The 24487-nt window shown below is 47.3% G+C and overlaps 1 protein-coding gene across 15 annotated transcripts in view; it reads right to left on the minus strand.

The window, feature by feature from the left end:
* The window catches only part of TSPOAP1 (TSPO associated protein 1), a 231743-nt gene that overhangs the window by 152330 nt on the left and 54926 nt on the right, over positions 1-24487 (minus strand). For 14 of the 15 annotated variants that reach the window (XR_012155490.2, XR_012155492.2, XR_012155491.2 and 11 more), the window contains 4 exons: positions 13325-13432; positions 10806-10889; positions 4898-4987; positions 974-1096 (listed from right to left, as the gene is read on the minus strand). Coding sequence is in view for 12 of the 15 variants with exons in the window: in XM_073316132.2 (XP_073172233.2) it covers positions 974-1096; positions 4898-4987; positions 10806-10889; positions 13325-13432 (405 nt within the window). In the remaining 3 variants the exon portion in view is untranslated. Of the gene's footprint in view, positions 1-973; positions 1097-4897; positions 4988-10805; positions 10890-13324; positions 13433-22900; positions 22993-24487 lie in introns of those variants that run through there. The other variant, XM_073316139.2, reaches the window with a different exon arrangement.

A 24487-nucleotide genomic window follows, 5' to 3' on the forward strand; every position in this document is an offset into this window, starting at 1 on the left:
CATTGTTGAAGCATTGCCTCTCGGAGCTCTACTGAGGGCCTTATCCTCCATGCTTTCCTGATGGCAATTAACAGACCAAGTGTTTTTCACAGACTAATTAAAAAACGGGGAGGTTACTTTCAGGGGTGGGGTTCCAGCACATATTGGGCAGATCCTTGGCCTCCCAAAGCTCTCCAAGCCACTCCAGCAATATAAACGGGGTTCATAGTGGCTTCAGACAGCTTTACACCACCAGCTTCCCCCTCAGACGCAGAGTGCATGGAGAGGAGTGGTATGCCAGGTATGCCAACAGGGCAGGGCCAACACACACAGCACTCTGGCCAGTCCTCAGCCGGCAAAGCAGTCCCTGTGGAACCACAGCAGCCAGCATAATTTAGAGTCACTCTCAACAGACAAGGCACTTGTCAAAAACCAGATATCTGAAATGAGAATCTTCTTGTAGAAGCCAGAGGAGCCCAGTTTGAGAAACTCCCTAAGTAGGGAAAGCCACTAACAGCGAAACTATACATAGGTGACCCAAACAACTGCAGGAAATCATACTGCAGGAAATCAATCACATACTGCAGGAAATCAACCACATCCCTCCAACCTGGCTGGCTTCCACTGTATCACAGCCCAGGTGGGCTCCCAGCCTGACAGACTACTGTCTGTGGTGATCAAGGAGCACCAGGGAATCATGGTGCAACATAAATCTCCAACTGCAACAGGAAATTATAGCAATCGCTTCACTCCCATATTACCCACAGCCAAGGAGACACATTCCTAGGTCTCTCTTCTTGCTGCTTATGGCAGACCTTAGACATTGCTCTAACAAGCCCTTTCGAAATAGCATTGGATTAACTAAATCACTAGCTTAGATAGATCAAACACTGTAAGTAAGAGAGGGGGAACTTCATGTCCTTTCCTGATCAAACCAATCAAAACAGTGTTTAGTGTTTCAACAGCCTTTTCAGAAGCTCTGAATTCGACTAACCTTCAGCACCTGCTCTAGATTCTCCAGCTTGGTTTGGAGTCCTTGGCTCTTCTGAAGAGCAGAATCTCGTTCCTTAGTAACTACAACAACCTGTAACTTCAGGTCAGCATTTTCAGATTCAACCTGTGGAAAGAGGATAGTGTATTACTACAAACAGCCTCAGGCACACTTTGTATAAATAATGGCGGTCCATCATTTTTCACAGTTTGAACCACATCTTAGACTTAAGTATCAGGGGGTAGCCACATTAGGCTGTATCCACAAAAGCAACAAGGAGTCTGGTGGCACCTTAAAGACTAACAGATTTATTTGGGCATAAGTTTTCATGGGTAAAAAACCACTTCAAGTGGTTTTTCATGAAAGCTTATGCCCAAATAAATCTGTTACTCTTTAAGGTGCCACCAGACTCCTTGTTATCTTAGACTTAGACACACCTTCCATTGGCAGGGACATGAACCTATGTCTTTTACTCTCCCATTGGCAAACACGGGACCCCCACATCTCCTCCCATCCCATTGGCAGTCAAGTAAACCCATCTTTCCTCACATTTGTGATCAAACATAACATTAGGAAAATATTCATATATTTGTATCTTTCTTAATTATGACTAATGGTTATTCACACAGCCTGCATTTGCTACTGAAGTAATCTCCCATCCCAAATGTGAGGTTTTCTGAACATGATTTATGCTGGAGAGACTGCGGAGAGCCAGGCCATAAAACCTGGACACAGCAAGAATAAACACAGAGATTTGTGCTTCGGGTTGAACAGAACTGTAACCTGATGTATTGTGTTCTCCCCTACATTCACCATATAAGTGCTGCTGATTAGGCTTTACATCTAAGCAGAATGAACTATAACTTGGGTATTATGAGCAACTAATATCACCAGTGTAAGGCTAATGCTCCCTTTCTGACAGGTGGCTTGTGAAGATCTAGGAAGTCCTAATCATAGGGAAAATGACCAGTCTTCAGAGTGAAACCCAGTGTAAAATTTGGCTTTTTGCCTCACTTATGTTGAGAGAAGGAGCTGAGTTAAGAAACCACATCTTTGAGGGATCCTGCCCCCTATACAAAACCTTTATCAATTCCCACCCATTTATGCACATTTAAAATCTTCCCTTTACTTGTTAGTGTGTGCCTTATGGTTACCTTAATGCCTGCACCCAATATGATGAATTATTTTCTTACTTTTTTCCTTGCTGCTCTGTGCATCTGTGTGATTTTGATTTTCCTGTTTGTTATGACCACTGTGCAGTTATTTACTGGGGGTAATGCCAGAGAGCGTACTCACGTCCTAAAAAGCCAGGCCGCAAACTTGGCACCATAATTACCCCACCTGCACCCTTAGGGGGATTCACACCAGGAGTGCAGCTGGTGTTGCTGCCTCCTGTCCTGCTTCAGGGTTTCCATCAGGCAAAGGCAGCTGTAAATTGCACTGGGTCTCTCCCCTGCTCCCCAGGGTACACCCTGCCCTCAGCCAGCACTGCCCCCCACTTATGCCCCAGCTATGGAGAGAAGTTTATGGCCGCATGTCATAAAGATAAAGGGAAGGGTAACCACCTTTCTGTATACAGTGCTATAAAATCCCTCCTGGCCAGAGGCAACATCCTGTTACCTGTAAAGGGTTAAGAAGCTAAGGTAACCTCGCTGGCACCTGACCCGAAATGACCAATGAGGGGACAAGATACTTTCAGATCTGGAGGGGGGGAAAGGGTTTTGTCTGTCTGTGCGATGTTTTTGCCAGGAACAGATCAGGAAAGCAAGCCTTACAACTCCTGTAAAGTTAGTAAGTAATCTAGCTAGAAAATGCGTTAGATTTTCTTTTGTTTAATGGCTTGTAAAATAAGCTGTGCTGGAGGAAATGTGTATTCCTGTTTTTGTGTCTTTTTGTAACTTAAGGCTTTGCCTAGAGGGATTCTCTGTGTTTTGAATCTGATTACCCTGTAAGGTATTTACCATCCTGATTTTACAGAGGTGATTCTTTTACCTTTTCTTTAATTAAAATTCTTCTTTTAAGAACATGATTGATTTTTCATTGTTCTTAAGATCCAAGGGTTTGGGTCTGTGTTCACCTGTACCAATTGGTGAGGATCATTATCAAGCCTTCCCCAGGAAAGGGGGTGTAGGGCTTCGGGGGGCATATTTTGGGGGAAGACGTCTCCAAGCGGGCTCTTTCCCTGTTCTTTGTTTAAAACGTTGGTCGTGGCAGCATACTGTTCAAGGACAAGGCAAAGTTTGTACCTTGGGGAAGTTTTTAACCTCAGCTGCTAAGAATAAGCTTAGGGGGTCTTTCAGGCAGGTCCCCACATCTATACCCTAGAGTTCAGAGTGGGGAAGAAACCTTGACACCACGATCCTCCATTGTAATCACCCCATGGTGGACCCAACGAGCCCCATACAAGGCCCCTCATCAAGCACTACAACAGAAGAAATCACCGTGGAGAATCACAGAATCATAGAAAGGTAGGACTGGAAGGGACTTCAAGAGATCATCAAGTCCAGGCCACTGCGCTGTGGCAGGACTGAGTAAACCTAGACCATCGCTGACAGATGTTTGTCCAGCCTGCTCTTAAAAACTTCCAGTGATGGGGATTCCACAACATCCCTTGGAAGCCTGTTCCAAAGCTTAACTACCCTTACAGTTGGAAAGTTTTTCCTAATATTGAACCTAAATCTCCCTTGCTGTAGATTAAGCCCATGACTTCTCATCCTATCTTCAGTAGATATGGAGGACAATTGATCACTGTCCTCTTTATAACAGCCCTTCACATATTTGAAGACTGATCAGGTCCCCACCTCAGTCTGCTTTTCTCAAGACTAACTAGGCCCAGGTTTTTGGTTTTTTTTAACCTTTCCTCATAGGTCAGGGTTTCTAAACCTTTTAAAATTTGTGTTGCTCTGCTCTGGGCTCTCTCCAGTTTGTTCCCATTTTTCCTAAAGTGTGGTGCCCAGAATTACCATGGGCAGCGCGTGCAACCCCTGTTCAGGGAGGCTAGCCGCCTTCCCTGCCTCTTCTGCCCAAGGCCTCACCCTACCTCTTCCACCCAAGCCCTCCCTTCCTCGCCCCGGTCCAAACCCTGCTGGTGCCCGGAGCAGCCCTGAGCCCTGGCCAGCCCGACAACGCCCAGAGCAGCCCGGAGGAGGCTTGGGCTGAGCCCTGGGCCCAGGCCGCCCAGCAGAGCTCTGAGCCCTGCCACGGCCTGGCCCAAGACCATGGCGGGGAGCATTAGCAGAAGTTTGGGGAGCCTGAGCCTCCTCCAGCCTCCATTACCCGCTGCCCATGGCTGAGGCCTCACAGTGCTAAGTAAAATGGGGAAATTACCTCCTGTGTCCTACCTATGACGCTCATGTTAATATGCCCCAGAATAATATTAGCCTTTTTCATAGCTGCATCACATTGTTGACTCATAATTAATTTGTGATCCACTATAACCCCTAGATCCTTTTCTGCAGTATTATCACCTAATCAGTTATTCCCCTTTTTGTAGTTGTGCATTTGATTTTTTCCTTAGTAAGTGTAGCACTTTGCACTTGTTTATTGAATTTCATCTTGTTGAATTCAGACCAATTCTCCAATTTCTCAAGGTCGTTTTGAATTCTTATCCTGTCCTTCAAAGTGCTAGCAACTCCTCCCAGCCTGGTGTCCCCTGCAAATTTTATAAGCACACTCTTCACTCCATTATCCAAGTAATTAATGAAAATATTACATAGTACCAGACCCAGGACTGACACCTACAGGACCCCACTAGATACAGTCTCCCAGTTTCACAGCCAGTCATTAATAACTACACTTTGAATCTGGGCTACTGCTTTGTCTTAGTCCTGTGATAAGCTCTGCTTGGTAGAGGAGTTTTGCAATGTTGACATAAACATAAAATAGAAGCTAATGCTCCATTGACGGAACAAGAGTATCCCTGGTTACCTGTCGTGCCCATTCCGCCTTTCCATTTAGTTGAGTGTTCTCCTGAGCCAGCTGTGCATTTTCACCCTGCACCACCTGCAGCTGGATTTCCTGTCCAGAGAGAATGATCTTGTTACTATACCAAAGTTCTCTGATTAACTGCTTTGCCCAGGCAAGAGGGAACTAGGAGGCTGAGCTGCACCTGGCTGATTGCAGGAGAAGATTATAGTACTGTCTGTAAAGGCCTATACTCTAAGAATTTAGGTGTATTCTTATCACTTGGCTAGTGATAGAGGTATAAAAGAAAGAATCAAAACCACTGTCTGCCAGTGTAAGGGCCTTCTCTTACTGTGACAGTTTGTGGCCCTGTTCTTAGGCTAAGGCCTTTGGCTAAGCAGCAGAGGCAGCCATAAGCTGGGAAGCGAACGGTCACATCCTCACATTCCAAACTAGTCACATTGAAATAAGGTGCTATTGGGCTGTTAGGCACTATCAGGACAGGATTGTATTCCTATCACCTCCAGAGAAAGGGAAGTGCCTAGAAAATGTAAAAGGAAACTTAGTTTGATAGCATCCTGTCTGGCAAGAACTCACTTATCAATAGCTGGGATGTGAAATCCTCACTTCTGTATAGTTTTGTCATTATAGTTCCCACTTTGCTGTTGTTTGTCTGTATAATCTCTGTCTGGTTCTGTGATTGTTCCTGTCTGCTGTATAATTAATTTTGCTGGGTGTAAACTAATTGAGGTGGTGGGATATAATTGGTTACATAATCATGTTACAATATGTTAGGATTGGTTAGTTAAATTTCAGGAAAATGATTGGTTAAGGTATAGATAAGCAGAACTCAAGTTTTACTATATAATCTGTAGTCAATGAGGAAGGGTGTGGGTGTGGGTGGGGGTGGGCATGTGGGTGTGTGAGATGGGAACAGGGAATGGGGTAAGAAAATTGGAATCATGTTTTGCTAAAGGGGGAGATGGGAACAGGGAATGGGAGTAAGAAAATTGGAATCATGTTTTGCTAAAGGGGGAAATGGGAACAGGGAATGGGAGTAAGGAAGTTGGAATCATGTTTGGCTAAGGGTAGGAATGGGAACAGGGACACAGGTGTAAGGCTCTGTGGTGTCAGAGCTGGGAAGGAGGATACTAAGGAAGGAAACTGGAATCATGCTTGCTGGAAGTTCACCCCAATAAACATCGAATTGTTTGCACCTTTGGACTTCGGGTATTGTTGCTCTCTGTTCATGCGAGAAGGACCAGGGAAGTAAGTGGGTGAAGGAATAAGCCCCCTAACAATGCCCACTCTTGCAGACCTAGGAGATGCAGCTCACATAAACGTGAGTGGTGATATGGGGAGACGAAGATTTTCCCCAGGCTGGGTGATCACCACAGAATGATGAGTGGTCGCTATAGTAATGGAAGAACTTTACTGAATTTCATTCCCTCCCACACACAAACACACACACATTGTGGTAGATGTCAAAAACTCCAGAGAAGGAAAACAGGCTGTTACTGACCATCAAACATCTCCTGGACACCCACTTGGCACAAATTCCCTCTGCAGAGAGACTCACAATCCAATTCCTCTGCGGTCACCAAATAATCTAGGGTCAGCCAGTCCTATCATAACCATTGGGGGTCAGGTTCTGACACTCTTACACACAGTGAATGAACAGCATCGTATCCCACAAGCTGCCCTGCTGACTTCAGTGACTTGGTGCTACCCAACATGAGTCAGGCGACCAGAATCTGGCCCTAAATCAATTTGTGGTCAAGACATGATCAAAACAGACCCCATGAGGGTAACAGTGGCTCCTGCATCCCTGTTCCTACAGGGCACTTTTCTTCACATTCCCAAAAATCACACCATTAGCAGTGCAATAGCCAAGGCTCTGCTGGGAGATGTATAAGGGGGCTGTTGGCCCCTTACTGAAACGTAGTGGTTTTTTGGTTGGCCCCCTGTCAATACCAGGAGAAAGGGGAAGGGCTGAAGAGGAGTCAGGATCCAGGGACTGACAGGTCCCCAGGGTCAATGGTCAGAGGCCAGCACTCCAAGTCAGCCAGATTGTCAGGGTGGGCAAGTCGATGATGGAGCCAAGAGCTCAGGGCCCTTGCAGCAGCCCAGAGCAGAGCCAGGGAGAGTGCAGCAGCCCAGAGTAGGGGGTTAATTTTATGTTTTCTTCCAGGTCATTGATAAAAATGTTAAACAGCACAAGACCAAGAACCAATACCTGCGGGACCCCATTAAAAATACACTCATTCAGTGACGATTCCCCATTTACAATTACATTTTGAGACCTATCAGTTAACCAGCTTTTAATTAATTTAATGTGTCCCACGTTAATTTTATAGAGACAATGTGGGTGAGGGACTATCTTTGAATGGGATAACTTCTGTTGGTGAGAGAGACAAGCTTTCAGGCTACACAGAGCCCTTCGTCAGGTCTGGGAAATGTCCTGTGAGTGTCACAACTAAATACAAGGTAGAACAGATTGTTTAGCAAACCAGGACCCACCAAGTCAAAGCAGCACCAGACCCTGCCAGAACAACAAATACAAAACCTGCTCACATAGCTCCACTGCTACAATAATCAACATACCCCACAACACACCTTTTAGTCCATGGGTCCTACACACACAGAAAAATGATACAAGAAAAACCACCCTGTCACCTGTGGGTGAACACTTCACCATCACTCTATATCTGACCTCTCAGTCCTCACCCTCAAAGGAAAAATGAACAACATCTTCAAAAGAAGATCTTGGGAGCTTAAATTCAAAACTTTACTAGACACTAAAAATCACAGACTCAAAGATATTGAATTTTATGGCATATTGCAACAACCTGTAACCCACTAACCCCTTGTTTTGTCCTGTGACTGGAGAGAGGTGAACGGGCCACTTCACCATGAATGGTCTCATAGAATAGGTGTTAACGACTTGCGCTAAACCATCTGTTCCACCTTTCCTTTAGCTGTGATGCTCCAAGTACCGTCCCCAGACCTGAGGAAGAGCTCTGTGTAGCTCGAAAGCTTGTCTCTTTCACCAATAGAAGTTGGTCCAATAAAATATATTCCCTCACCCACCTTGTCTCTAATATCCTGGGACAAACACGGCTACAACAACACTACAAACAGAATGTTAATTTTATATTTTTCTAATTTTTGTAATCAAAATGCCGTGTGGTACCAAGTCAAATGCCTTACAGATGTCTATGGCCAGGTCTGCAGGACAGACATATATTGGTATAACTACTTCACTTAGTGAAAAATCCACACAACTGAGCAATGTAGTTATGCTGACCTAACCCGCCACGTAGGCAGCACTATGTCGGCAGCACATCAACATGGCTACCGCCTGTCGCAGAGGTGGATTAACTACACACACGTGAGCAGCTTTCCTGTCGGCATAGAAACATCCTCACTAAAGCAGAGCAGCTTTACTGGTGCAGTTGTGTCTCTGTAGTGCTGTACGTGAAAACAAGCCCTAAGTATATAACATCAACACTATTATCTTTATCAACCAAAATAGTAATCTCATCAAAAAAAATACCAAATCCATGTAATAAACACTTCAGTGCTAAAGATATTTGTGACCATAGAACCATATCCTCTGCATATCATATGACAGACACAGGGGCATTCATGATTTTAGGGGGGAAATACTGATCCCCTTTTAATGCTAAAACCACATCATAAAAGATAAAAAGAAAAGGGGCTACTAGACACCCCCATCAAACCTCCTTTCTAACTGGGATAGAATCAGTTAGTCCCCCATCCAGGTTTATCCACTGTTTGTCTGTGAAGAGCTCTTAAAAGAAGTAGTAATCAGGGATCTGTTCCAGCAATCTCCAATTTGCCTCACTGATGGTCCCTAACAATCAGTTCAAAGTCTGATTTTAGATCAACAAAAGGTGCATACAATTTTCTCCCCATAGGAGGCACATATTTGTAAATCAAATAAGAATGTGTTTGGTACTGTCACCGGGAAGCCCTTTCAATAAATTACTCCAAAGCTAACAGAAGTATCTTTCATCAGAGACTGTGGTTGCATAAATGGAGGATTGATAGACAATATACTGAACAAGTTAGCTCTTTTCCCCTACCTGGGTATCTGGTTCTCACAAAATGGTTTGCGTCATACGAATATTCAGGTAACAAAAGAGAAGATCTCAGATTCAATGCAAGTGGTGTTACATTTTACGTGCACTCATGGGGGAAACTTAATTGCACCAGCCCTTCGAGTGTTTGAGGCTAAGGTATGCACTCAAATTTTGTATGGAGCAGAAATGTGGGGATAGTCTGATCCCAGAGACAGGAAGTGATTCAAAACAAATTTATTAGAAAGATCCTTGGTCTCCCAAATAATACTCCAGCCACTCTTCTAATCAGAAATTAGATTTAAGTTTAAAAATGTGAAATCCCTAATCAGGTGGAGAATAGAGAATATTAATAAGCAATTGGATATGGCATGGTCAGCCACTGATATAAGGAAAAGGCAAGTGGCACAGGGATCATATACAGATTAATGGCATATCTCCTTTTTAATCCTTATAAATATTGTAATATTTTATAACCTTGGATTTAGCTTTAAGTTTTATTGTAATAACTTTTGCTTTTTGCATACTGTCCCCAGGCTAATTTGCTGTTAAAACACTATAACATATAAAAAGTGATACCAAGTTAGTTTGACAGGATCTATTTTACATAAAATCACGTTGATTGGCATAAGTTTGAGTACCCTCCTTTAATTCTTTATTAATCAACTCCCATAACAGCCACTCCATTATCTTGCCTGGGATCGATGTCAGATTGACAGTCCTATAATTACCCAGATCATCACATTTACCCTTTTTAAATACTGGCACATTTAGCTTTCTTCCAGTCTTCTGGAACTTCCCCAGTGTTCCAAGACTTATTGAAAATCAACATTAATAGTCCAGCAAGGCCCAGAGCCAGCTCTTTTAAAACTCTTGGACGCAAGTTATCTGGACCTGCTGATTTAAAAATGGCTAACTTTAGTAGCTGCTATTTAACATCCTCTTGAGATACAAATGGAATGAAAAAGGTGTCATTATATGATATGATAATATCATCACTATTCCCAAATACAGAACAGAAATATTTAATGAACACTTTTGTCTTCTCTGCATTATTACTGATAATTCTACGATTTCCACCTTATAATGGACCAATACTAGTGTCAGGATTATTTTTGTTCCTAATATACTTGAAAAAACTCCTTATTGTCCTTATCTCTGCTGGCCATCGATTTTTCCTTGTGTCTCTTTTTTCCCTCATCAATTTTCTACAACTCCTTGCTACGGATTTATATTCATTTCTGTCAACTTCCCCTTTCTTCCATTTGTTTTTTATATACATTATATGTATATTATAGCTGCCTTCACTTCCTCTCTGAAGCAGGTCATATTTTTAACCAATACGGCCTTCTTCCTTGACCGTGGCTTTTTAGGCTTCTCTTGAAGTATTCTTAAACAATTCCAATCATCGTTCAAATTTTTCTAATTACATTTTTCCTCCCAACTGATTTTTAAGACTGGTCGGGACCTTTAATATCTTCTAACCTGACACACATAGACACACACACCCACACCCCCGCATAACACAGGGGGAATTTCACCCAACAATCCTTCAAGTGGAGGGAATTATTTTTCCCTACTACATACATTAAGATTAATTTAATGCAGAAGAATCTACACATTTGGTCTGCAACCAGCTGAAACACTAAATGAACTAAACTTTAGGCTATAAAGGTTGGAACCCATTTGTGATTTTGTTGAAATGAGAAATAAGAGACGGAAAAGAAATTACTTTAGCTAAACAAGGAAAAAAATCCCAAATAAGAATGAAGCAATCTAACCATTCATCTAACATCAAACTCACAGCTGTAGAGAGAGACAATGCTTACCAATTCTTTGCATCTTTTGTGCTTCTTCCTCACTTCATGTTCAAGGTTTTCACATGTTTTACGCTTTTTCCTGAGCTCAAATTCCTACACAAGAAAAGCAAAGGAAGCCATGAAGAAACACTGGACCAAACAGAGACCAGCATCCCAGAGATGTCTCATGGTGCACGTGAAATTCAAAACAGCTTACCTGATCTAACACCACACAAGCTTTTTCTCTTCCACATGAAAATCTCTTTGTGAAAATTATTTGAAAAAAAGTTAACGACAGCTCTTAAGAAGACAACAAGAAATGCCCAAACAAAACTCAATAAGCTAACCAGCTATTTTTATGGGCCCCTTTCCTCCTCCCACCTTTTCAGTTCTGGACATAGCTCTCTGCTTTCCCACTTGAATCATGCTGATGACAAGCAGTACATGGCATGACATCTAGCACAAGTGGGGAGCTTTGTAAACTCTGTCATGCAAAATACAGGGCTAAGGGCTAGCGCTATGCAGAAGGATCAGCCTGAGCTGCAAAAAAGGTATTAACTCAGCTATGGTTCAAATCCAGACTGTAACTAACAGCCAGCACAAATTTGCTCAATATGTGTTGACATCTCTAGCCACTTGCTACCTTTTTTGGCTCCTCTGGATACCTATGAACATTATCAGGCTGTTAAACTTGGAATACCCTATGAACAAGCCTGGTTTGTTGGGGTAGCTCATAAGGGACATATGAGTTACATGGTATTTCTCCTATGTCCCTGATAGGATGTACCTATTCCATTTTAGAAAAAGTGTAAGCCCAGAAAAGCAAAACAGATGTTCACCTTTTTTCACTTTCAATTAGTTTTGAGGTGGTTGATTGCTTCATCTGATATATATCATTCAGCCAGCAGTGATCAAAACACCTTGGAATGTGTACATCCAGGGCATTGGTGAATGAGGGAAGTCATGAGTGCCTATGCCCTTGTGTGACACTCTGTGCTCTAAAGCAGTACCCTGGCACCCCCATATTTACCATGCTGATATAATTATGATCTGTTTTGTACAAAGTATGCCTTATGAGGTATCATGGAGACGGGATGGATCACTTGATGATTACATGCTCTGTTCATTCCCTCTGGGGCACCTAGCATTGGCCACTGTCAGTAGACAGGATACTGGGCTAGATGGACCTTTGATCTGACCCAGTATGGCCATTCTTATGTTATCTTATGTTATTTGAAAGGGCTTGATTTGTTGAACATTAATATCTTGTTGGATTGTATGTGCTATCATTGTATGTGGAGTTATGAAGTTTTGCTATGTGTGTGTTACTGAAAGATGTTGCGAGGTTGGGAACACCCACAACCAGCCTTTCAGGTGCAACAATGGAGGAGCCAGATGCACTGATGGCCCATTAAAGGGAATACACATTCCACAAGGACTGTCCCAGGAATCTATACAATGGAGACTTCTCAGAGATAGTACATAGACAATGGAGGCTGCTTGACCCACCTCACAAACATAGATGTTTCCAGCAAGAAGGAGGAAACTATGAAAGAGAAGTGACATCATCACTCCCCCCCTGACCCCCCAGCTCAACACCTGAAAGCACACTGGAGGACAAAGACTGGAAGCGGTCCCAGGCTGGAAAGGAGAATCCCAGCCTATATATTAAGGAACTCTACCATCTATCAGGATGAGACACTGCTTGATTCAAATCCTGTTTAGTTTATAGAACTGAGACTGTAAATTTGTTTTATTTCTTAAAAAGAAAAGGAGTACTTGTGGCACCTTAGAGACTAACCAATTTAATTGAGCATAAGCTTTCATGAGCTACAGATGTGATGAAGTAAGCTGTAGCTCACGAAAGCTTATGCTCAATTAAATTGGTTAGTCTCTAAGGTGCCACAAGTACTCCTTTTCTTTTTGCGAATACAGACTAACACAGCTGTTACTCTGAAACCTTTTATTTCTTAGGTAACCAACTTTGATCTGTACACGTATTACTTATTACTGTACACTTAAAATCTATCTGTCTGTAGTTAATAAATCTGTTTTATATTTTACCTAAAACAGGGCTTTTGGCTGAAGTGCTTGGGAAATCTGCTCAGGGTGCAAGGGCTGGTGCACATCCACTTTCCTTTGTAGAAGTGGCAGACTGGGTAATAAACTTACACTGTGGATGTCTGTTTAAGTGCAGAACCTGCCAGAGGCGTATACCTTGTCACAGCATCACAGTGTGAGAAGGAGCCCAGACTGATAGGACAGAGTGCTCAGCTTACCCCAGTTCCAGGTTGCAGCCCAGGAACCCGTCACACTTTGACCACCTGTTCTGCAGCTGGTTCTTGGCACAGGCCAGTTCCCCAGCACCTCACTCTGAGACCAGCAAGCACCTGGAAGACTTTACCCCAAATCCCACATATGAAATCAGAGATGTAAAAACTGAAACAGTTGTAGCATTTCATCCCAAGAAAGCCTTGCTTTCACTCTGAGGGAGAAAGGCCCACAGGTGGAGTCCCCTTTTGAGCCTGTGGAAAGGGACTGCAACTCACCAATTGCTGTATTTGCTGACTGCTCTCTGGGTCTGCTACCACACTTTTTGGAGGAAAGTTTTCATACTCCTCAGAGGCATGTCCCAAAGGTAGCACTCCTGGCTCCACCTGAAAGGGAAGAAAGTGATCCCAGAGGGATATGAGAGAGAATCAGGGTAACAGCACAACCTGATTGTCAAGGGAAGGACAGCTTTGCTTCCAGCACAGTCTAACCTACAGACATAGATGCTAACAGCCCAGGAGAACATTTTCTTTCTCTCTGAAATCAGCCAGCAGAATGAGTCATGCTAGAGATGTCAATAAAGGAAAATAAGTGTTTCTATTATACCACATTGCACACCTTCCTGGAGCTTTGTGAGATTTTTCATGGATGAGAGAATTCCTAGAAAAACCCAGGTGCTGCAGGCTGTGGTGCTGGTGATCCACTAGAAGAAGCCTTTCCTTCTGAATCAGCTGACCCCAATGTCCCAGTAAGGTGTTAGTGGATGCTGTGATGGCTGAGGCCTTCTAATGACAGCTATGGGTCTTGGCATTTCTCACCAGAAAATAAGTATGTCCTCAGCAGATTCCAATGTGGGGCAGGAAAGGTGTCTGGTATTTTGCTGTCCTCAGCAAAGTTCAATATACACATTCTCCTTCCATCCATCCATTCTGTCCCAGCCAAGGTTTGACCTTTTTTCATTGAGTTACCGTCACGGAAAAATCTCATATAATTTAATATGGATAAAACTAATACAGTGCTATGGAAATTACTCTAAATAGCTACAGAATTTAATACAAGAATGTGCTCTCCTTTCCACTTAATTTTTAAGCCTCCTGTCACATAGCTGCATCTATGGGATAAGCTGTGCTTTCTCTTCTCCTGACTAGCTAAAGCACGGGAAGCCTTGGGGAATTCCCTGTATTTCAGTTGATTTGCTTTCTGTGTTTTGTGACCGTTTGGTGACTAATAAACAAGCCCTGAGGAAAGGGCCTTAAAGAAGTCAGGCTAGGAGCTTTATGTCTATTCCTTTAATTGTGGAACCACCATCAGCTCACTCTACCAGGTATAATAGATAATTATGGAAACACCGCATAGCCACTCCATAGTTAGGGCTACGTTTTAAAATGGGGCATTATGATCAGCTCTGAGCAGACATCCTGTGTAACCCAGGCAAGAGACCTTGTGATTCCTGCATCAAACCTGTAATTTCTGTCTGAGCTACAGCATATAGTTTAGAACAGTGGTCACCAACCAATCGATCATGATGGACTAGTCGATCCTGGAGACTCTCCCAGTTGATTGCAATCTCTGGCCGCTAAAAATCCGGTGGCGCAGCAGCGCTGCCGGGAACGGGGAACTGTGGCCAATGGGAGCTGCGGGGGGCAGTGCTTGCAGACAGAAGCAGCGCACGGAGACCCCTGCCCACCATCCCACACACACACAGGCTGCGGGGGCGTGCTCGCCGTTTCTGGGAGCAGCGTGGGGCCAGGGCAGCAGGGAGCCACTTTAGCCCCGCTGAGCCACCAACCAAGAGCCGCCCGAGGTAACTGCCCCCCAGCGGGAGCCCACACACCAACCCCAGCCCCCTCCTGGAGCCAGTACCCCATACCCCCTCCTGCACTCCAACACTCTGGCCCAGCCTGGAGCCCCCTCCTATACCCAAACTCCCTCTCAGAGCTTGCACCCCCTCAGCCCCTCCTGCACCCAACTCCCTTTCCCAGGCTCAGCCTGAAGCCCCCTCCCACACTCCGAACCCCTCAGCCCCAGCCCAGAGTCCGTATCCCCTCCCGAACCCCAACCCCCTGCCCCAGCCCGATGAAAGTGGGTGAGGGAGAGCGAGCAACGGAGGAAAGAGCGGATGAGTGGGTCAGGGCCTCAGAGAAGGGGCGGGGCCTCGGGGAAGGGGTAGGGTAGATCCTGGATTGCACTTAAATTCAAAAAGTAATCATATGCATAAAAAGGTTGGAGACCACTGCTTTAGAAAGACATTAATTTTGATTTAAAGGCTCTAAAACACAGCAACTTCACCACATCCCTTGGTAATCTGTTCCAATGGTTAATTCTCCTCACTGTTAAAAATATGCACCTTAATTCTAGTTTGAATTTGTCTACTTCAACTTCCAAGCACTGGATCTCATTCTGCCTTTGTCTTCCAGACTAAAGAGCAATCTGCTATTAGAAATCTTCTCCCCATGTAAGTACTTATACGCACGAGCGGCAGGTTTGTATAATTTTTGGTGGTGCCCAAATGGATCCGTCCCATCCATAGGACAGACCAGGGCAACCGCCCCGGGCCCTGTGCTTTGGGGGGCCCTGCGCTTCAGGGGGATGCGGGGTCCAGGGTGGCCTGGGGGTTAGCGGGGTGCCTGGTGCTGACAGCAGCAAGCAACCCTGTTCCGCCCCGCGTCTTCCCACTCCACCCCCACTCCACCTCTTCCCTGAAGCCCCCGCCCCTGAGCAATGCCGGGAGCCAGTGAGGTGGAGCAGAGCAATGCCGGGAGCCAGCGAGGTGGAGCGAGCTGGGGCTGGGGCTGGGGCCAGGTCAGGCCCCCCGCTAACTCCCCAGGCCACCCTGGACCCCGTGACCCCCTAAAGCACAAGGCAGGGGTAGGCACCACCATGTTGTGCGACAAACACTTGACAGAATTACCGGACTTGCTGACGGACATTGGGGGTGGGGGGGTATTATGTCATTCAATCATTCAACCCATAAAATAGCACACATTTTGCCACACACAAAAAACCCCCCAGTAATCTAGCTAATAATAACAACAATAATAATAATAAATTCAACTCATATAATTAATGAAAAATATGTGTATACTGCAGGGGTCAGCAACCTTTCAGAAGTGGTGTGCCGAGTCTTCATTTATTCACTCTAATTGAAGGTTTCGCATGCCAGTCATACATTTTAACGTTTTTAGAAGGTCTCTTTCTATAAGTCTATATTATATAACTAAACTATTGTTGTATGTAAAGTAAATAAGGTTTTTAAAATGTTTAAGAAGCTTCATTTGAAATTAAATTAAAATGCAGAGCCCCCCAGACCAGTGGCCAGGACCCAGGCAGTGTGAGTGCGACTGAACATCAGCTCGCTTGCTGCCTTTGGCACACGTGCCATAGGTTGCCTACCCCTGGTCTACTGTATATGAGATTATATGAGAAATGAAAATGAGCTTGCTTTGGGATTTTACAAGGTACTTATATCATTTAAACACTTTTGGTACCTTGAGTAAGGATAACACTTCTTGCAAATCACATAAAGAGGGTTCCCTTCCCTCACCCCATTGCAAAGGCACAGGGGTTATTGCTGGCTGCCCTAGGGCTGCAGAAAACCCTATGGACAAAACATATGGAAAGAAGAGGATCAATTTATACAGAGGGCTGAGGGGGACTCCCATAGTGCTTTAATTAACACTTAATAAATACATAAAATTAAATACATTTCAGAGATAAGAACCTGTAATGCCAGACTTTACTTCATAAGAAGCTCCAGAGAAAGAAGCCCCAGAGGGAGTAATGGTAGGGGCAATCCTAGGGAGACCAAAGGGGCTGGTAGAGAGAGCAGACAGAGAGCAAGGGAAGAGGCAGAGTCCCTGCAGGGTTGACCCAGGCTTCTGCCTCTCTCCTGTGGGTGGGAACACTTGTCACTATCACTATAGGAGGGAACAATAGAATGGACTGCCCAGAAGAATGAATGACTTGAGGACAACTTCTTGAAGGGACCCTTACCCTTGCAGAGATTTTCTAGCTCCGATATTTACATTTCTACACAGGGTGGTTTGGCCCACAGAAATAAAAATCTACACATCTTCCATGTGGTTTTGGACCAATGGAAAAAACCAGGTACAATTCAAGTGACTTTTAAAATTGCCTATGAAACCGAGTTAACAAAATAAATGAGCTTATGAACAACCAGAAAATATACTTCTCAAGTGAAAAAACTATACATGGACTTCTTTGCAAAGAAATTGTAAGGTTTCTTACAAGAAAAACCACAAACTGTCTGGAAAGGAAGAGTCGATTGAATTACTTGCCTCAGTGAAATTAAATACCCAGAGAATTGCTGGGCCTGTGGTCATGATGACTGGGGCTTGCTCACCTGTGACTTCCCCTCTCCGTGCTGTGGAGGCACGACCAGGCAGGTCTGCATCTGCAAGCAGGCCCCCTGCCTCAGGTGCAGCTCCCATTGGCCGCACTGACCAATAGACTGGGAGCCTTCCGGCCAAGGGGCTGGGGGGGAGGGGGAAGGCAAAGGGGGAGGTTTTAGGGAGCAGGGGGGAGGGGAGCGGTCTCTGGGGGCACAAAGTGGGGGACTCTCTGGAAAGGGGTGACAGGGGCACAGGGGCCATTGGGGGTCTTTCGAGGGGGGGGCAGAGAGTGGTGTGGGTCTCTGTGGGGCGGGGGGGAGTGATGGACAGAGCCAGCTGCAGCCCGAGTCTGCTCTGCAGGGGGGCGTTGCTATAGCCCCGTCAGGAAGCACTCTCTGTACTGTGTATTTTATGCCAGCCCCGGGAGTGCCCATCACTGCTCCTTTCCCCGGCCCACGGCTCCATCTGTCTGTCCTCACAACCTCCCGGCTGCGTCTGTGTGTCTGTCTCACAGTGGCAGGCTCCTGCTGCTCCCTCGCTGCCTGCGGCTCCCTCCCGCTCCCTGCTGTGGAGCTGAGGCCAGGCAGCGCTGGGGCCCACCCCTGCAGCTCCCATTGGCCGGGGCTGGGAGCTGGGTCAGCGCTGGGGCCTCCCCGCAGCACACAGCGACTCCAGGGACGGGGGGGGCGCTGCCCCAGAGGTGAGAGTGCCCCATGTTGCTGCCCAATGGCACGGGGTCCCCCAAAGCACGGGGCCTAGGGCCTAAACATCGGTGGAGCTGGGCCCACCTTCATGAATACGGATGGACCACGGGCACCACGGGCCCATATAACTCGCCACCTCTGCTTATACGCTGTCATCCAGTCCCCTCTTAAAGTTCCGGCGGAAAGACGAACTGCATTGAATTTCTTTATCGCGTGACAAGTTTTGTAAACGTTGAATCAATCTTGCATGTAAAAGTGCTACAGCTACCCTAATATACTGACTCTGGCAAGGGTACAAGATGCTTCAGATGGAATGAACAGAACGGGCCAATTCTGAGTGATCGATCCCCAGCCATATACCCCCAGCTTCTGGCAGACGGGGGATTTAGGGACACTTGGAGCATGAGGTTGCATCTCTGACCATTCTGTCTAATAGCCACTGATGGACCTATCCTCCATTAACTTACCTATTTATTTTTTGAACCCAGTTATATTTTCGGCCTTCACAACATCCTTTCACAGTCATGTAACATTTCCTAGTATTTCTGACTCCAAGCAGTAGCTGGGGGAGAGTGTTTGGCACATTGCAGATTCTGCAACTGACCCTCCCCTCTACCGCGTGGAGTCTCCAGCTTACACTGACATCTCAGTTTGTTAATTTTCTGCTAGCTGTCTGCAGGCTTCCCTCAACTCCGGTTTGTGTCTGGCTGGATTTCTTGAGCAACTTAGCTGAATTTCTGTTGGAGACTGTTTGCTGTCTGATGCAATGGAAGGAAAACCCAAAATAAAATAAAAGCACTAAACAAATGGAACTGGAGCATCATTTAAGGGAGAAATTGGGCCAGATGTAATGTACTCAGACAAAAGAGCTTCTAAGGAAGTTACACGAGCCCCTTTCCCTGTTAGTTTCACACAGGTGCTATACATGCCTGCACCACCCAAGAGCACATTAGCTGAATGGCAGCTAATGGCAACGGCATTCACCAATGGCTGAAAGAGGGCTGAAAAAGAACATCTGCTTCCACACAGGTCACAACCTAATCCCAGGAGAATGCTGACAAACTGAAGAGGGTTCAGACAAGAGCCACCAGAATGATTGAAGGATTAGAAAGCCTGCTTTATATTGATAGGCTCAAGGAGCTCAATTGATTTAGCTTAGCAAACAGAACGCTAAGGGGCAGCGTAATCACAGTCTGTAACGGGGGTGGCCAACCTGTTGTGCCGGAAGCTCTGCAGAAGTTAATTCGCGGCTCCTTGCCTAGGCACCGACTCCGGGGCTGGAGCTACAGACGCCAACTTTCCAATGTGCCGGGGGGGCTCGCTGCTCAACCCCTGGCTCTGCCACAGGCCCTGCCCCCACTCCACCCCTTGTCACCCCCTCCCCTGAACCTGCCGTGCCCTCGCTCCTCCCCCTCCCCCTCTCCCCCAGAGCCTCCTGCATGCTACGGAACAGCTGATCGGGAGGTGTGGGGAAGGAGAGGGAGATGCTGACTGGCGGGGTGGGCGGGAGGCGCTGGGAGCAGGGGATGGGGAGCAGTTGCAGGGCTGCTGACTTTGACTGTGGCTCTTTAGTAATGTACATTGGCACAGGCGCCAACTTTCCTTGGCGCTGGTGGGTGCTCGTGCCCCCCCTGGCCCCACCCCAACTCTGCCCCCTCCCTGCCCCTATTGGACCCTCCCCAAATGCCTGCCCTGGCCCCGCCTCTTCCCCAAGCATGCCGCGTTCCTCCTCCTCCCTCCTAGCACTTGCCACGCGAAACAGCGATTTCATGGCACAAGTGCTAGGAGGGAGGGGAGAGAAGCAGGACACGGCGTTGCACTCATGGGAGGAGGCAGAGGTGAGCTGGGGCGGGGGGGCGGGGAGCTGCCGGTGGGTGCAGAACACCCACCAATTTTTCCCCATGGGTGCTCCAGCCCCAGAGTAGCCACGAAGTCGCTGACTATGTACATTGGTAAACTCTGGCTCCTTCTCAGACTCAGGTTGGCCACCCATGGTCTATAAATACCTACTTGGGGAACAGATATTTGATACTGGGCTCTCCAGTCTAGCAGAGACAGGTCTAACATAGAATCATGGAAGATTAGGGTTGGAAGAGACCTCAGGAGCTCATCTAGTCCAACCCCCTGCTCAAAGCAGGACCAATACCAACTAAATCATCCCAGCCAGGGCTTTGTCAAGCCTGACCTTAAAAACCTCTAAGGAAGGAGACTCCACCACCTCCCTAGGTAACCCATTCCAGTGCTTCACCATCCTCCTAGTGAAAAAGTTTTTTCTAATATCCAACTCCAACCTCCCACACTGCAACTTGAGACCATTGCTCCTTGTTCTGTCAGCTGCTACCACTGAGAACAGCCAAGCTCCATCCTCTTTGGAACCCGCCTTCAGGTAGTTGAAGGCTGCTATCAAATCCCCCCTCACTCTTCTCTTCTGCAGACTAAATAACCCCAGTTCCCTCAGCCTCTCCTCATAAGTCATGTGCTGCAGCCCCCTAATCATTTTTGTTGCCCTCCACTGGACTCTCTCCAGTCTGTCCACATCCTTTCTTTAGTGGAGGGCCCAAAACTGGACACAATACTCCAGATATGGCTTCATCAGTGCCGAATAGAGGGGAATAATTATTTCCCTTGATCTGCTGCCAATACCCCTACTAATGCAGCCCAATATGCCGTTGGCCTTCCAGGCAACAAGGGCACACTGTTGACTCATATCCAGCTCCTCGTCCACTGTAACCCCCAGGTCCTTTTCTGCAGAACTGCCGCTTAGCCAGTCGGTCCCCAGTGTGTAGCGGTGCCTGGGATTCTTCTGTCCTAAGTGCAGGACTCTGCACTTGTCCTTGTTGAACCTCATCAGATTTCTTTTGGTCCAATCCTCCAATTTGTTTAGGTCACTCTGGACCCTATCCCTACCCTCCAGCGCATCTACCTCTCCCCCAGCTTAGTGTCATCACAAACTTGCTGAGGGTGTGTCATAAATATAAAGGGAAGGGTAAACCCCTTTAAAATCCCTCCTGGCCAGAGGAAAAATCCTCTCACCTGTAAAGGGTTAAGAAGCTAAAAGTAACCTCGCTGGCACCTGACCAAAATGACCAATGAGGAGACAAGATACTTTCAAAAGCTGGGAGGAGGGAGAGAAACAAAGGGTCTGTGTCTGTCTGTATGCTGCTTTTGCCGGGGATAGAACAGGAATGGAGTCTTAGAACTTTTAGTAAGTAATCTAGCTAGGTATGTGTTAGATTATGATTTCTTTAAATGGCTGAGAAAAGAACTGTGCTGAATAGAATGACTATTCCTGTCTGTGTGTCTTTTTTGTAACTTAAGGTTTTGCCTAGAGGGATTCTCTATGTTTTGAATCTAATTACCCTGTAAGGTATCTACCATCCTGATTTTACAGAGGGGATTCCTTTACTTCTATTAAAAATCATCTTGTAAGAAAACTGAATGCTTTTTCATTGTTCTCAGATCCAAGGGCTTGGGTCCGTGGTCACCTATGCAAATGGGTGAGGATTTTTACCAAACCTTCCCCAGGAAGTGGGGAGCAAGGGTTGGGAGGATTTTGGGGGAAAAGACATGTCCAAACTACGTTTCTCAGTAAACCCAGTTAGAGTTTGGTGGTGGCAGTGGAGATCCAGGGTCAAAGGATAAAAGTATTTTGTACCTTGGGGAAATTTTAACCTAAGCTGGTGAAAGTAAGCTTAGGAGGTTTTCATGCAGGTCCCCACATCTGTACCCTAGAGTTCAGAGTGGGGGAGGAACCTTGACAGGGTGAAATCCATGCCATCCTCCAGATCATTAATGAAGATGTTGAACAAAACCGGCCCAAGGACAGACCCCTGGGGCACTCCACTTGATACCGGCTGCCAATTAGAGATAGAGCCGTTGATCACTACCTGTTGAGCCCACTGATCTAGCCAACTTTCTATCCACCTTACAGTCCCAACCATATTTCTTTAACTTGCTGGCAAGAATACTGTGGGAGACAGTATCAAAAGCTTTGCTAAAATCAAGGTATGTCATGTCCACCGCTTTCCCCATATCCACAGAGCTAGTTATCTCATCATAGAAGGCAATCAGGTTGGTCAGGCATGACTTGCCCTTGGTGAATCCATGTTGACTGTTCCTGATCACCTTCCTCTCCTCCAAGTGCTTCAAAGTGGATTCCTTGAGGACCTGCTCCATGATTTTTCTGCGGACTGAGGTGAGGCTGACGGGTCTGTAGTTCCCTGGATTGTTCTTTTTCCCTTTTTAAAAGATGGGCACTCCATTTGCCTTTTTCCAATCATCTGGCACCTCCCCTGATCATCACAAATTTTCAAAGATAACGGCCAATGGCTCTGCAATCACATCAGCCAACTCCCTCAGCACCTTCAGATACATTGCATCCAACCCGATGGACTTGTGCGTGTCCAGATTTTCTAAATAGCCCTTAACCTATTCTTTCACCACTGAGGGAGGCTCACCTCCTCCCCATACTGTGCTGCCCAGTGCAGCAGTCTGGGAGCTGACCTTGTCAGTGAAGACTGAGGCAAAAAAAGCATTGTGAGTACTTCAGCTTCTTCCACGTCATCTACACGGTCCAATGGCTGGAAGTTTGGCAAATTCAGACTGGAAATCTGGCATACACGTTTAACAGTGAGAGAAATCAACATTGGAACAACTTAACAAGGGTCTTGGTGGATTCTCAATCACTGGCCGTTTTTAAATCAAGATGGGATTTTTTTTCTAAAAAGTAAACCCTAGAGAATTCTGTCTGGGCAGGTCTCCGGCCTGTGTCACAGAGGCGGCCAGACTAGATGCTCACCGTGGTCCCAGCTGGCCTCGGAAGGGATACATCTATGAATCCCTCCATCCTAGCCTGGGGCCTTTATTCTCATCAGACAGAAACCGAGCTGGGGAACTAATACTTCGCAGGGCAGCAGCCTGCGGGAAGGCAGCAGGCTCCGGCAGGATGGCCTTTGGCGGGTCCTGATTTTATCCCTCCTGTGCAGACACCCCAACGGCGCAGTGATGCTGTTCAAATCTGCCCGGCGAGCAGGGCGCGGGTGGGGGCAAGGCGCTGCCGGGAGAGGAGGGGGAGCAGCCCCAGGGCAGCAGCCGGCGGCGGAGGCTGTTTCGGGAGGGGGCCGAGCGGCGCTGCGGGGCGGCGAGCGCCTGGTGCCCGGGAACTCGCGGGGGCCGCTCGGGCCAGGCCCCGGCAGCGGAGCTGAGCGCACAGAGCCCGCAGGAAGCGGGCGCGGGCCGGGCCGGGCCAAGAACCACCTGCTCCAGCCCCGAGGGCCCGGGCACCGCTCCCCCAGCCCGCCCCTGTGGCCCCGGAGAGGGCTCCGCGCCTACCTGGGTCCGGAGCCGCCGGGAGCGGGTCGGGAGCCGCGTCCTGCCCGGCGGCGGAGCGCTGCGGGCCGGCGCAGCGGACTGAGCGGGCCGTACCACTGGCCCGGCGGGGGGCGCTGGCCGCGGGCGCGGCGCGGCCCCGTTGCCAGCGGCGGGAGCAGAGCGCCCCTGCCCCGGCCGCCTCGGCTCGGCCGCGGGGGCTGCGCGGCTGCCGGGGCCCAGCTCAGGCCGCGGTGCCCAGCCGCCCAGGAGCAGCGCACAGCCCAGGGCAGCGACTGGCTCCGGCTCCCCGAGCCCCGGGCGCACAGTCTGGAAGTGACCCCCCAGCTGTGCCTGGGAAGCAGAGGCCTGGTGCCGGAGGGGCGAGTGGGGCCCGTTCCACACCCCGAGCCTTCTCCGGGGTCTGCGGGCCTGGGTGGGAATGGCAGGGGGACAGGCTCTGCCAAGGGATTTGTAGCCCTTCCTGCTTCTGCCCGAGTCTCCAGCAGCCACGCTGGCTGAGCCCAAAGGTCCAAGGACAGTGTCCCACCAACACACAAACCAGAGGGAACTTCTCAACGGCTGGCAGGCCCCACCCATCGCAGCCCCTTCCCCTGGCCCTGCCCCCGTTCCACTGCAGAAATGCTGTCCATGGATTCAGCACTTTCACCCTTCCCAACAAAGCCCCCTTCCATGGCCCACCCGCTTTGCAGTGCCACTCGCCTTATGCTTTGTAACCTACTCTCTTCTCTTGAACTCATTCAGCTGTCACACAACCCAGACTCCCACTTCAGCTGCCCTGCTACATTTCCTGGAGAGAATAAAGCCTGGGGTGGTTGGTTTGTGTCTGGGAAATTCCGCATCTGGGGTTCAGGTTGGGAGGAGTTGGGTAGGGCGGAGTGGAAAGGGAGTTTGGTGTCTGCTGATGATCGGTTTTTAGTTAGGACTGTGTTAGTTACTAACTAAACATGAAAATTTATATCTAAAGGCCTCATTTGTAATGTCACTATTCCAAATTTGTTTTACTTCTCATATACATAGCACTGTGGAACACGCGAAAACAATTCCTCAAAACACT

The sequence above is a fragment of the Lepidochelys kempii genome, chromosome 17 (assembly GCF_965140285.1).
Source record: "Lepidochelys kempii isolate rLepKem1 chromosome 17, rLepKem1.hap1, whole genome shotgun sequence".
Taxonomy (NCBI): domain Eukaryota; kingdom Metazoa; phylum Chordata; order Testudines; family Cheloniidae; genus Lepidochelys; species Lepidochelys kempii.